This window comes from Ixodes scapularis, unplaced genomic scaffold (assembly GCF_016920785.2).
Source record: "Ixodes scapularis isolate PalLabHiFi unplaced genomic scaffold, ASM1692078v2 PGA_scaffold9__187_contigs__length_104089568, whole genome shotgun sequence".
Lineage (NCBI taxonomy): Eukaryota > Metazoa > Arthropoda > Arachnida > Ixodida > Ixodidae > Ixodes > Ixodes scapularis.
Window position 1 is genome coordinate 51448649 of NW_024609884.1, and position 14819 is coordinate 51463467.

Consider the following 14819-nt stretch of genomic DNA (forward strand, 5'->3'; position numbering starts at 1 on the left):
ATGCATTTACGCCAAGGTCATCATTGATCCGAACACTATGATTACTAAGAGTGGGTTATCTTTCGGTGTTTAAAAGAAAATAGCAAATCAAGCCAAAAATAGGGGTGGCTTACCTTTCAGGGGTGGGGCATCTCTCGGGATTTTATGGGTAGGTCATTTTTATCATCTTTTTATGGTCTCTAAAGAGGAAATGGTTGAAATATGCAGATGAATGAACCATACGATCAAATGGGAATAAAGGTTAGAACGCTGCCAAAAGACAGTATATGGCGGTGTGGGGATTCGCACTTGGAGTCTCCTCGTTACTGGTGAGGTATGCTAACCACTACACCACATCACCTGGTTTTTTGGCTTTTCCTATTTAGCTTGCGATTGCACCGAAGCGGAATGTATGCACGAAAAGTAATATGATAACAGGATATGGATGAAGTGAAGGTAGTTAACTCTGTCCTATGAAGATGTTCAAATCTAGTTACCCAGTGGTTGCCCATGGCGATACTGAGCGCATCAGAATAACAGCTATGGTCGCCTATTTGTTTTGCACTCTTTGAATTGCAATAGCAATGCCGGGCAGCATTGTGTAGCTCTGGAGTCACCAAAGGGATATGCGCGTTGACTCATGGGCATGTCCTGTTTCAACAGGCACCGTGTTCTCTACCACAACATCCACTTCTCAACGCTTCCCTCGCTGGCTCTGCAGGCCTCAGCTCGACAGAGCGTGTCAGCAGTCGGGGCAGGTTCTCCCAACGGACTTCTAGTTTCCCTTCAGGCCAAAAACTTGAGTGAGGTAAGGACATTAGTAATGTCACTGCTGTTTGGCAGTCAGTAATTCACTCGTGTTGCAGGGAAGTGTATCTATCACTCGATGTGAAACTTTTGAGGTTACAAATGTGTAAATTAGCCAACGCCCTGTCTGGGTTTTTTAACTTTGTGGTTTCTTGCTAATGGACTGCACATTCCTTTTATTTGAAGGCTGAAAGCATTGGAGGCGTCGACCTTAGTTTACTCCAGGTGACGTGCGTGAGCCGTGTTTGGAATTTGATTCCTTTGACGACACACCTGAGGGTTGGTGAGTCGACACACTTAAGCCATTTCTCTGTGCTTGTCGGTTCTTTCTTATGTATTTTTTTGTTTTGTTTTTTTCAAGCATGGACCTTTGTGACAGCAGGGATGTCTAAAAGAACTTCTTAGCTGAAACTTCCCTTCTTGCTTTATATCCCTTGTCAAATGAGCTGAAATGTGTTCAGTACCGTATTCGCTAAATTATTGTTTGACCCCTACACTGGAAAACTCTTGGAGAATAATACAAAAATGTTCAGATATACAGTGTAGACTAGGGATGCCGCGAACTTTTTTCGAATCGAAGTTTCGATGATCGAATCAAGCGGTTCGAAAGGTTCGAAAGATTTCGATTTTTCGAATTGTCTATATCGTAAAATTCGACGGAGGTCGAATTTTCGAACTTGTTAAGCTAAGAAGTTCGACGCTTTTCGAACCGTCGAACTTATTACGCAAAAAAATTCGATCTTTTTCGAACTTTCGAATTTATTGCGCTGCAAGGTTCGATGCTTGTCGAACTTTCGAACTTGACTGACCAAAAATTCGATGAATTTCGAACTTTCGAACTTATTTATCAAGAGAATTCGAAAAGTTTCGAACTTTCGAATTCTGAAAAGTCAGAAGTTCGACGAACTTCGAACTTTTAGGGTAAAAGTTCGACGTTCGTCGAACTTCGAAAGACCGGCGAATGGTTTCATTTGATTTTAAGTAGTGGGGTACATTCGTAATTTTTTTTTCTCGAACTTTTACACGCGGTGCTGCGTTCCCTACGAAAGACAATGTCGTTTATTTCAATGTTCTGGCATACTTAGGTTTGAGGAAATAAATCCCCGAAGGGGCGAGGAAGGACGACGGGTTTTTGACGATTATCGTTTGTGCCAGATTTGAAGCACGCTGCAGCCGGAGCTATTCATGGTAGATAAGTTATACTTTTTTAAGAATGATCTATGTGTAGCCTAGGTAATATTAAGTGCCGTCTTAAGATGTGATTATTGTTATTCAACGTGAGTTTCGAAGAAATGTCCAAACATGTATCTGCATGCAATTATGACCTAAACTTGATATTTATTTTCGTCTAAGTTGTTTGAGGTATTGCATTTAAATTAACACCGCAGACACTACATATCATTGCCATCTGCAGAATACAAAATAATATATTTATTGTTTTTTTCATGTTAAGGAATAAATTAACTCATGGGAGAAGATTTCTAGTAGTGTTCACGTTCAACACGTCATTAAAAGAAAAATAAATAATTTCAGATTAAAATAAGCTCGACCACGCCCTCTTTCCCCGTATTATTTTCTTTAACAGTCCGAAATACCTGCAAGGGGGAGAAGAAGGCTGAAGCCCCCCCCCCCGCCGCTACCCTCTTTCCCCCTTTTTCCTCTTCCGACGCCACTTGTATGGTAGAACGCTCCTCGACCTCGAGTTGTGTCGGCTTCTGTGCTTTTTGCGAGGCGATTCCTCCGTCCCAGAAAATAAACCTCCAGGACAATTATAAACTTCACCGGATCGGATTACTACCAGCGTGCAAGGGGTGGCGAGCTAGTTTGCCAGGTCGCTTCAAGGTTTTTCTCAGCCTCAACCTCCTGCTCGCCCCTGGCCGTTTCAAACTGGAAGAGTCTCGTAAAACAGTGTGTTCGTGCAATCACTACGGCGTGATGCAGGTTAAAGACCCCCCCCCCCGGGGGGGCTGGCGGTCACAATTCTGCACTGGCAAATATTCTAGCACGTCCGGGACACTCGTCGTCTCATTTAATTGCCTGACCAACTTCGCAGAATCTAGATATCACACCCTAACTTTTCTAAACTTGATTTTGTGAAAACCAGTGAGTCGTGAAAACGTTATTTGAAACTGAAACTGTGGAAAAACTTGAAAATCGGACTTCGAACTTTGAAAACTTGGATTAAAAGAAATTCAAAATCTTCGAAGTTTTTTTTTTTTGAATTTAGCGTTAAAAGAGAATCGAAACCTTCGAACTTTTCGAACTTTATGCAAAAAGAAATTCGAAATCTTCGAATTGTTCGAACTTCATGTCTATAAAAATTCGAAGCGTTCGAAGTTTTCGAATTTTTTTTACAAAGAATTTCGAAATCTTCGAATTTATCGAACCTGAAGTAAAAAAATATTCGAAATAATCGAATTCGAAATTTTAGAAACCGTGAAAGCTTCGAACTTTTCGAATTCGAAACTCTGCTGTGGACAAAAGTTGCGAATTTTTCGAAATCGAACCTCGGTCGGTACGAAAATATCGAATTTTTTCGAAATCGAACTTCAGTTCGCTTCGCAAATATCGAAACTTTTCGAAATCGAACCTAGGGTGGTTCGCGACATCCCTAGTGTAGACCGCATATAACGTATGTCGCGGGAGTCGCGAAAATCCGCACTAAACAGTACCGCGCTATAACCAAAACATCCATTTTTCAGGCCAAAATACATGCCATGAGATACCTTACCTTTGTAAAAGAATTTATTTTATATTAGATGAAAAATAAAGCTTAGTTTGAAGAAAGTCTTTATTTCACCGGACTAGTACACTTTTCTCCCAAGTGTGTCGCACATTTTGAAAGAAATGAGCGACTTTCGCCTGGCGCAACCTTTTAACGGCGTCGCGGGTCGCGGACAGACGTTGCGAGCGTTCAGGATTGTTAACCCTAATCACTTTTCTCCGGCGATAAAAACGCGTGAAAATTCGCATCCTTTATACGCTACGCACCAGTATTACCTTCAACTTGAGCACAGGCATGAAATGCTCCAAATAAGAAATCCAGGCGATGTTCGAAAACACAAATGCTTAGAAATAAATCACCACTGTAGTCGAAGTAAGCAAACCCGACGACACGGGCGTTTCTGCCGTCTTGAGAGTGCCGCCACGACATCGCCGCACGAAAAGGTGGATCTTTTCTTCTAGTACGTGCTGGGTTATCATAGCGACACACAACAAAAATTCACAGTCAAGGATAGCGCTTTTACGCGAAACGATGAGCATCCACCACGCCGTCTACGTCGACGATTACAACCGACGCCATGTTTGCAAATAGAAGCAGCCGGCCCGCGACCGGCATGCAACGCGCGCGAACACTTCTCCTCGACTTGCGATTGGTCTGTCGTTGCAGTTGTTTCCCAACGCAGTGGAGGGACGCACGCACGTGAACGACACGTGGGTGCGTCCCTCCGTCGCTATGGCAACTGAAGCCTGACTCTTCGCTTCTCCCCGCTTCTTCGAGCAACCTCCTTGCCCTGCGAGTGCCGCTTGCGGCTAGCGCCGTTATCTAGTGTCGCACAGGGAAGCGTGCTCGCTACGTTGGTAGGTCTGCTTGGTCGGCGGGCTGTTCCAAAAACCGCACTATAACCGGTATTTCCCTTCGCGCGGCTGCATTTTAAGCGGTATGTAATTACATGGAGTTCTATGGGAGGCGAACCGGTGGTTTAAAAAAACCGCTTTATACCCGGTCCTGCACTATAAGCGGTTACGTTGTAAGTGGTCTATACTGTTTGTAGGTCAGCATTGATTCTTTGCAAGAAGTGGGAAGGAAGAAAATGAGGAAAGCCAGTTTTTCGCAACGTCCCTCGACGCCCAAGCTAAAACTAATTTGTTGCACTGAGTATTTCATTGTCCGAACTTCCAGTACAGTCGACTACTTGCCTCTGTGCTTTGGCACTAGCGCTTCATGGCTCGCATCAAGCTTCACCTCTTGGCAACAGTGTTTTCACATCAAGCTTCTCCGCGTTGCATTGGTGTGCTTGTAGAAGCAACTGATGCAGAGAAACATCTTGGTTTGCTCAATGGCATTGGAAAGTTGATCAGTATTGTAGGTTGACCTCCTTTGGTCATGTTTATATGTCGACCACAAATTTGTAGGAACAGTGCCACAGACGTCAAACTATATTCAAATAAATATGATAGACAGCATTGTAAGCCCCTGCTGGCTGCTTGATGCTTCTGGCCAGTGTTCCACTCTTATCTCCTTCACCGTGTCTAATATGGGAGGGCAAAGATAATAAGAAGGACACACCACTTTCTTTTTAGGGGCAAGTGTAGTGAAACCTCAGGAAACGAAAAACCTAGTCTTCAAAGCTGTTCCCTTCAGCTCCAAATGTAAGTTCTGGTGCAACTTTTGACCGAGTGATGGATCTCTTAGTATTTTTGTTTAAAAAGGGAGTAAAAATTGTTTGTCTCTGTCCTTCCAGTGAGCCAGGATAACACAGCCGTTGTTTCCCAACTACCGTTAGCACGGGTTCAGGTGAGTCATGACACATGCTGTCAGCCTCATACCTGGTTCTGGACAAGTTTATTTTCGAATGGATTCCATCTCGGTAGTCTTGTAAGCAAAGGTAGTCTGAACCGTTTGGAGCAGAGGGCAGATGATGTCGAAGACATTTCCGGTTGCAAATGACTGCCCTCGTGCTTAGTGCCCGACTGCTGGTGTAGCAAAAAAGCTGTTGCGAAAAGAAAATGATTAAACATTGTCTGTATGATTTTTAGAATGTCACCTGCTAATTTGGCGTCCAAACTTGAGAGATGGTGTCACATCTACTCGCTTTCATTCGTTGAGATGCACTATTCATGAAAGACTGTTGCTTGCATTTCTTGTGTCATTGTGTACGGGGCAGTATTTGAACGTCAGAACCAGGGTTCTGACGGTGTTTGTCACGTGAGCTCTTGCTTCCTCTGGATTGAGGCTTGCCTTCCCTTCCACAGGTGGAGAGCACGTGCACGCCGTGTCTTGATTTCTGTTGGCGAGGAAGCCAAGAATGGCCACCCTTGAGCCAGGAAAAAGCGTCCTCCCAGGGAGACAATGTAGCCATGCAACTTGCAGCAGCAAACTTAGAGAAGGCACCATCCCTGGACATTACCCTTGCAATCCTTTGGAAGGTGGGCTACATTAATTCAACAGCTAATTAAGTGAACTCAACCAGTTAACTTGTGGGTAAACCAACATAGCAATGACCCTATTTGTCTGGCAATGGTACCGGAACTTCACAATGAAACTGTGTGGACTCGAAGATATGAAAATGTAATTGTTGCAGCATTTTTGTCCCCTACAGCAACACCCAGTGCAATTTAAAAGCTTTCCGAATTAAAAAAAGTTGCCCCTTTGCCTTACTGTACGGCAAAGGCAGTGGTAACACAGAATGTGATGTGTTAGTATGGAGAAACTGCATACTACACATGTGGAAACTGGATGGCACAAAGCAGCCCTGTGTCGTGCAAGGTATACATGCCACTCCATGGATGTCTTACTTTAGGATGCCATCTTCTGGAGTGGCAATAGAAATACGACTTTCTTAGAGCCTGTTGGAGTGTGAGACGCAGTAGACGGCGGGTGTGGAAAACAGAACAGTTGGAACGCAGCAGCGCCAAGCAGAGCTCTGGCACCAGCTTGTAGCAAAAAGAAACCAAACGCACGAAACTATTCCAAGTTCTCAACCCTTGCAACAAAGGAGTTTGATTTTTTTTTTTTTCCTGCTTTTCTGTTGCTCTTTTTTGCATTCTTTCTCTGGGGAAGCCCAGAGTGCGCTCGTTTCACGGCGCAAAGCGCCACTGTATGTCTGAGCACGTTACCCCTGCCGGGAGTAACACACAGGCACTCGAGGAACAGGTTTGGCTAGCACTGGTGTCCAATCACTGAGGAGACGAACGCTGCATCAACGTTCGGCTGGCAGTTGGCCTGTCGACTTTCGTTGCTGACACCTACATAGATACGTGCCAGCCATATAACGCATTCTGTATTAAAACAAAATAAAATAAAGGTGGCTGGTCATAAAATACCAACGTCGTGGCCACTTGTAATTTAACACAGTTTTTCCCGAATACATAGTTGATGAGCTTAGTTTGGCGTCAACTAGTAGTTTGTCACGTCCCCCTTGTAACTTGTCGGAAACAGCCTGTAGGAAACAGTGGCAGGATGGATATCTAACTTGCAATGGTTGCTTCGTGCAACAAAACAAATAAATAAAAACTTCTGGGGGACTTTTTTCTAAATTTGATTTAACGTAAGCCACATTGTCTGGGTGCACTTTCAGGCTGCCATCGAGCGAGATGGTCAGATTAAAGTGGTCATGGGACAGCAGCATGTGACTTTGAAGGACTTCCATACGCTCTTCTCGTCTGTGCCTGGACAAAAGGTGAGGTGTTCCCTTGGTGAGTGTTTTACCGAACCACATTACTGAGCACAATTGATACAGTCAGTTGCACTTGCTGCGTTCTGCAGCGAGTTGGCATGCATCTAATTTTCATGCTAGAATGCATCTCCCAGTTCCTTTTAGAAAAAGCCTATTGCAATGAGGGGGGGGGGGGGGGACCTAATTCAAATTTGTCCATGTATTTATTCTAAGCACAAATAATTGTTTGAAAATTAATTGCCAATATTTTGGATCTTTTTGGGACCAGCTTTGACAGAGCCTCCTCATCTACTTATGTTAGCTGATGAATGGTAACCAAGTTGCCAAGAATATGTTTGACCCTAGTTTTGTTATTCGAGGGTTTTTGCAAAAGTATGTATTTGCGACTGTAATCAGAAGTTGCTGCTGACACAGATTCCCCAGAATGAGTTTGTGCTTGAGCAGATAAACAAAGTGCCCAAGTTTGGCGTCTTAGACCAAAAATTACCATGTTGGCTTGGCCTGTATGAAATAAGCCCATTAGTGAGCTTGATTGAATCTGTGTGCTTAGTGCTGATTTTTATCTTTTTTATTCAAGCTTTCTTTTACTGTAAACTGCTCATTATGCAGCTCTAGATGCTCCTGAATTTTCAAGGTTAATACATTTTGCTGTACAAAGCTTTTTCAATATCTAATTTATATCTTTAGGTTTTTTTGACGGATTCCCACCCAGGTTCAACTCCAGCGGTCGTGCAGTGTGTCATGTGAAGATTGAATTTTGAGAACCTTAGGTCCCAGTCGTTGAACTCTTTCACAAATTGAGAGATAGTGGAGCTCGTGGGTCCTGCAAGCATAGCAAAAAGCCACCTCAAGTGTTTTCCTTCATATTTGGGGGGAGGAGGTTACTATTAGTGTTTTGTATTGTGCTCTCTTTAAACACCTAGGTAAAACTTTCAGTTTTCGTGCCAGGAAGAAACTTCTACCTAGATTGTTTGGGCCTTCTAGGTATATAAAACCATACTGTAGTGTGAGGTATTAAACATCGCCACCACCACAGTTATGACCTGGTAGCATGCTGGTCGAGTGAACTTTTTGTATTTTTGGCAGGTAAACAAAGGTCCCTTGCGGCGCTAATATTTTCTAGCTTACTGCAGGCCAGCTAGAAACTGGACTAGAATGCAAGCCACAATTGTTTTGTACAGATGGATCTGAGGCCAGCAATCCCCGTCTATCCTACAATGGGACTTGCTGCCCCGACGTTCCAGTATGTTCGATGTGCGCTGGTTCATCCTGTACAAGCGAACCATGACTTTATGTCAAGCAGGTGAGGTTGCGACAGCTTTAATGCTTAAAGGGGCCATGCAACCATTTTGGAACTTTAGTCAAAGAATTGTGGGAGTTATTCCCCGTCACGTCAAGAGTAAAGAACTGGAAACCAATTTTTCCTGCGCACGTTGGAATTTTTATTTTTTTTTTAAATGGCAAACAACTGAAGTTGTGGGCGCCTCCCAACTGCTGTCAACTCCTATACTGTCTTCCGAGTCACGTGCACAGTGACATGTAGCCGAGTGCACTGGGGACACATAGTATGCGATTGGGTTCTCTTTCAGAGCCTCAAGCGCCCCAGCGTGCACTGCCTCTGCTTGCCATTCACATGGCGACCTTAAAGATTGGTGGTCTGAGCAATGTGGAGGGGGGGCAAAACGCTTGCTTTGTGGAGGGAAGTCAACTTGACGTAGTAGCACGGGGTGAGGCTCGAGGGAGGAATAGTTTGCTTTGCTATTAAGCAACGAAATCACAATATTTCAGAAGATGGAGGCAGTTTCTCCATCCCTTTTGGTAAAATAAACAATTTAAAAATTACAAACTGCAAATTCTTTCAAAGTTAAAATTGTTGTATCACCCCTCCAATATTAGTCTGGACATGTGCGAATAGTGGATTTTGAGTTTGAAGCAAATTCAAAGAAAATAGTGGTTTTTACCTAGTATTTTCTAATCAAATATAGAATAGTTTCTCCGAGCCTTTCACTATTGTTGCACCATGCTTAAACAAGCTAATTTTAACCCAGCTATATTTATGGACTCTGGCCTCAGAAAGTCAAATGCTTACATTGGAGTGGCAAGTAAATGATGACCATGTTGGATTAACCTGAGACTGGGGTAGAGAAGAAACATCAAAACGTAGAAGAGACAGAAAATAGGCAGGACAATGTCTCAAACTCAAACATTAATAATCACCAGCTCGCCTGCACCCTTACAATATTTTCTCTAAATGATGAATTTGACATAAAATTAAACCTATAGAGATTCCCAGCTATACCTGATCAGGGGGATTTATAAATCTTCTTGTTATGTGCAAATATATCCTTTCTTCAATCTTTAAATAAAAAAAAGAAGAAAAAAAAAGAAAATTGTGAATGATGAACACAGGTTGTCAGGACATCTCTGCCTAATATACACTTGCATCAGGGCCAGTTTAATTTTAAAAATTTACTCCAATGTAGATATCGACATTCACAAAGTTTCTGTTTCTTTTTAAATACACCAGGTGCAGACATGCATTATCCCGCTTTGAGAATGGGCGTTTCTCCCAAGTATGTGGCTGTGCTGCGTGCTTGGGAGCAAGCTCCACGGGTGTTGCTTTTCTGCAGTGCACCGGTGCTCATTCAGAAGCGCGCTCAATGGGGCTAACTTACCGTGATCAACGCTTGGAAAAGTATAAATATTGCAGTTCGTCTCGAAGTGAATATTGAATAGCGTATTATTCGAAACTACTATCCAAACATTTGCACAATCCTAAATCGGCAAGCTGTTGCACCAGTCAGACGTCTAGGAAGGGAAAAGGCATTATTTTTTTACATTTTACTCAGGTAAGTTCTTTTGTAGTAGATTGTAGAGCGATACGTTAAGAAATCAATTTATGTGGTCCCTTCAAAGGGCATTGCACCATCGGGTCCATGCTTTTGCATCTCTGAACTTTGACCCACTAGCAGAGTAATCCGGTTTGAATTATGAATGAATATTGCTCCGTTGTCCGAGTCAATGACCAGGGCTGTGAATTGGGGTTACTATTCCTTTTAGTGTTGATAAAACTAAAACTAGACTCTTCTCTGATTTTTTTTTTTTTTTTAAATCGGGCAGTTTCTGGGCTGATGAGAAATAAGCTTAAAAGCTATGGTAAATTCTAAGCACGTGCCCATATCACATGAAGTGCCCGCTACTTTGAAACATTTTAAAACTAAGCTAAGGGTGTATCAAGTGCCCAACCCCAGACTTTTGAGCCTTCTTAGCTAATCGGTATGACCCTCCTTCTAAGCCGTTTCTCCGAGCGCTCCAGTGCAAAGTGGTAAAGCCTGCCCTAACATGTGCTCCTTCTGCATTTTTTGTTCTTGGACCTAACAAGCACCCATCCCCAGTTTTTCACAATTATCTCCTAATTTTGGGTGGGCGCTTGCTGGATTTACTGTAAATATATGAGGTGTGTTTTTTTTAGGCATTACGGATTTTAAAAAAAAGAAAAAAAAATGTAAAAGCTACCCCAATGTGATCTGTGTAGGTGAGTTATACGGCCAGGGTGATCTACAGGTTTTCCCGCTCATTTTAATCCAAGCGACGACCAATTTAATCCCGGGGTCACTCAATTTAATCCAAGCGCCATACAATTTAATCCAAGCGCCACACAATTTAATCCCGGGGTCAGTCAATTTAATCCGCAATATATATATAATCCGCAATATATATATATATATATATATATATATATATATATATATATATATATATATATATATATATGCACTCATTGGGGGTGTTCAGTGGTCGTGTTTCGCTTACACATTTGGTAACTTAGAACAATTGTTTATACAATTAGAATTTTGGGGGGGCAATTGAGAATTTGATCACTAATGTGATTACTTTGAGTTACTAGTCCCACTATTGACGAGGCTTAACTGATATGTTGGTTACTCTTTTTAGAGCGCAGCTCTTAGGCACCCGTTTCCGGCTTAAGCGGCGTCGGCGTCGCCGTCGCCGTCGGCGTAACCACGCGGTGAATGATGGGTAAATTCTCCCGCTAAATTTAGCGGAAAAATTTCCCCGCTAAATTTAGCGGAAAACTTTTCCTGCTAAATCTATCGAAAAATTTTCCCAGCTAGGCTTAACGAAAAATTTGCCCCGCAGATTCTAGTGGAAAATTTTCCCCGCTAAGTCTAGCAGAAACGTTTCCCCGCTAAATCTAGTGTAAAATTTTTCCCGCTAAATTTAGCGGAAACTTTTTTTCCCGCTAAACCTAGCGGAATGTTTTCCCCGCTAAATCTAGTGGAAAATTTACCCAGCTAGATTTAGCGAAAAATTTTCCTCGCAAAGCCTAGCGGAAACGTTTCCCCGCTAAATCTAGTGGAAAATTTTCCCCGCTAAATCTAGCGGAAAATTTTCCCCGCTAAATCTAGCGGAACAATTTACCAGCTAAATTTAGCGGAAAAGTTTCCCCGCTAAGTCTTGCGGAAAATTTTCCCAGCTAAATCTAGTGTAAAATTTTTCCCACTAAATATAGCGGTAAATTTTTTTCCCACTAAATCTAGCGGAAAGTTTTCCCCGCAAAATCTAGCGGAAAATTTTCCCAGCTAGATGTAGCGAAAAATTTGCCCAGCAAAGTCTAGCGGAAAAGTTTTCTCGCTAAATCTAGTAGAAATATTTTCCCGCTAAAACTAGCGGAAAATTTTCCCCGCTAAATCTAACGGGAAAATTTCCCAGCTAGATTTAGCGGACAATTTCCCTCGCAGTCTAGAGGAAAATTTTCCCCGCTTAATCTAGTGTAAAATGTTTCCACTACAATTAGCGGGAAAATTTTCCCGCTAAATCTAGTCGAAATGTTTCCCCGCTAAATCTAGCGGGAAATTTTCCCAGCTAGATTTAGCGAAAAATTTGACCCGCGAAGTCCAGCGGAAAAGCTTCCCCGCTAAATCTAATGGAAAATGTTTCCCCCTAAATCTGGCGGAAATTTTCCCCGCTAAATCTAGCGGAAAAATTTCCCAGCTAGATTTAGCGGAAAATTTGCCCCGCCAAGTCTAGCGGAAAAGTCTCCCCGCTTAATCTAGTGGAAAGGTTTTCCCGCTAAATCTAGCGGAAAATTTTCCCCGCTAAATCTAGAGGAACAATTTACCAGCTAGATTTAGCGGAAAATTTTCCCCGCTAAGTCTTGCAGAAAATTTTCTCCGCTAAATCTAGTGTAAAATTTTTCCCACTAAATTTGGCGAAAAATTTTTTCCCGCTAAATCTAGCGTACAGTTTTCCCCGCTAAATCTAGCGGAAAATTTTAGATTTATCGGAAAATTTGCCCCGCCAAGTCTAGCGGAAAAGTTTCCCCGCTTAATCTAGTGGAAAAGTTTTCCCACTAAATCTAGCGGAAAATTTTCCCCGCTAAATCTAGTGTAAAATTTTCCCACTAAATTTAGTGGAAAATTTCTTCCCGCTAAATCTAGCGTAAAGTATTCCCCGCTAAATCTAGCGGAAAATGTTCCCACTAGATTTAGCGGGGAAAATTTTTCGCTTAATTCAGTAGGGAAAATTTTTCCGCTAGATTTAGCGGGAAACATTTTCTGCTAAAGTTAGCGGGGAAACTTTTCCGCTAGATTTAGCGGGGAAAATTTTCCGCAAGTTTTAGCGGGGAAATTTTTCCGCTAAACAGCGAGGAAAATTTGCCGCTAAATTTAGCAGGAAAAATTTTCCGCTAAATTTAGCGGGGACATTTTTCCGCTAAATTTAGTGGAGAAAATTTTACGCTAGATATAGCGGGGAAAAATTTCCGCTAGGCTTAGCGGGGCAAATTTTCCGCTAAATCTAGCTGGGAAGATTTTCCGCTAGATTTAGCGGGGGAAATTTTCCGCTAGATTTAGCGGGGGAAATATTCCACTAAATATAGCGGGGAATATTTTCCGCTAGATTGAGCGGGAAAAATTTTCCGCTAAATATAGAGGGAAAAATTTTCCGCTAGATTTAGCGGAGAAAATTGTCCGCTAAATTTAGCGGGACAATGTTCTGCTAGATTTAGCAGGAAAAACATTCCGCTAGATTTAGCTTAAAAATTTTCCGCTAGATTTAGCGGGGAAGCTTTTCCGCTAGACTTTGCGGCGCAAATTTTCCGATAAATCTAGCTGGGAAAATTTTCCGCTAGATTTAGCGGGGGAAATATTCCACTAAATATAGCGGGGAATATTTTCCGCTAGATAGAGCGGGGAAAATTTTCCGCTAAATTTAGCGGGGGAAAATGTTCCGCTAGATTTAGCAGGGAAAATTTTCCGCTACATTTAGCGGGGAAATTTTCCGCTAAATTTAGCAGGGGAATTTGCCCACCATGCACCGCGTGGTTACGCCGACGGCGTAGGCGACGCCGACGCCGCTTAAGCCGGAAACAGGTGCCTAAGAGCTGCGCTGTAAAAAGAGTAACCAACATATCAATTAAGCCTCGTCAATAGTGGGACTAGTAACTCAAAGTAATCACATTAGTGATCAAATTCTCAATTGCCCCCCCAAAATTCAAATTGTATAAACAACTATTCTAAGTTACCAAATGTGTAAGCAAAACACGACCACTGAACACAATAAGTCCATATATATATTGTGGATTAAATTGACTGACCCCGGGATTAAATTGTGTGGCGCTTGGATTAAATTGTATGGCGCTTGGATTAAATTGAGTGACCCCGGGATTAAATTGGTCGTCGCTTGGATTAAAATGAGCGGGAAAACCTGTAGTAGTGGCAGCTAATCGTCATAACAAGTCGAATAATTCATTAAAATTTGTCCATTACACTTTTAATTAGTACCAATAAATGTATGGTTCCAAATAGAAACTTGCCGAGCGCTATCGAAAACCACTAAATCAGTAAATTTCAAAAGGACTCTGAGCACATGGGAAGCGCGGTGGTGCACTAAAGTTGCTACTCGCGCAACAGGCACAAGGCTGGCAGTGTGAAAACGCAAATGATAATCTTGTCATCTGCGTTTTTACACGGCCATCCTTGTGCCTGCTGTATGTGCACTCTTTCCAGTTTTATTTAGAAAGTTCTAGGAGAGCGAATTAGAATGTTTCAAACGTCTAGAGTCCCGTTGACACACTCGCGTTTGCTTAGGATTGAGTTACTTGTAATCTCTCACGATGAAAGGTGACCCTGGAACTGCATTTTACTGGAGCAAAGGTTTTGTGGTATTCACGAGATCAAATGTACATGCTATTTACAAGACATGGCCAATCATAACATTGTCAAAATTTTTTCAAAATAAAAAAAAAAGAAGGAAATGATGCACGAAAAAGGAAATATATATACGGTATTTGCTAGTGTTTTACGGCTACTCAATAGATGGTGCCACTGTGCTTCCACGTCTTAAGAGATTTCAAGAGGTTTTATGCCACACGGTCGTAAGCAGTTGCAAGCGTGTGAACCAACCAGCCTTAATATAGTTGGGATCACTGATCTCTATGACAATTTGCTGGATCGCGCATCCCCGCTTGGTCGCTGCAGTGCAAGTGCGGCCACCAGATGACAATTTTGGGACACGGAAAATCAACCTTTTGGAGCGTTGCGGAGGCTGGGCGGCAGCATGCTGAAGACACATTCTTTGCTCGTTCGTTGTCATTCGCCGAAAACATTTTTT

At 42.4% G+C, this 14819-nt stretch overlaps 1 protein-coding gene across 2 annotated transcripts in view; it reads left to right on the forward strand.

The window, feature by feature from the left end:
• LOC8030472 (trafficking protein particle complex subunit 8) overlaps positions 1-14819 on the forward strand; it is a 38426-nt gene that overhangs the window by 20785 nt on the left and 2822 nt on the right. For both annotated transcript variants that reach the window (XM_029988197.4, XM_029988196.4), the window contains exons 19-25: positions 643-787; positions 973-1069; positions 5092-5160; positions 5253-5305; positions 5764-5937; positions 7089-7190; positions 8369-8490. In XM_029988197.4, coding sequence (XP_029844057.2) covers positions 643-787; positions 973-1069; positions 5092-5160; positions 5253-5305; positions 5764-5937; positions 7089-7190; positions 8369-8490 — 762 coding nt within the window. The remainder of the gene's footprint in view (positions 1-642; positions 788-972; positions 1070-5091; positions 5161-5252; positions 5306-5763; positions 5938-7088; positions 7191-8368; positions 8491-14819) is intronic.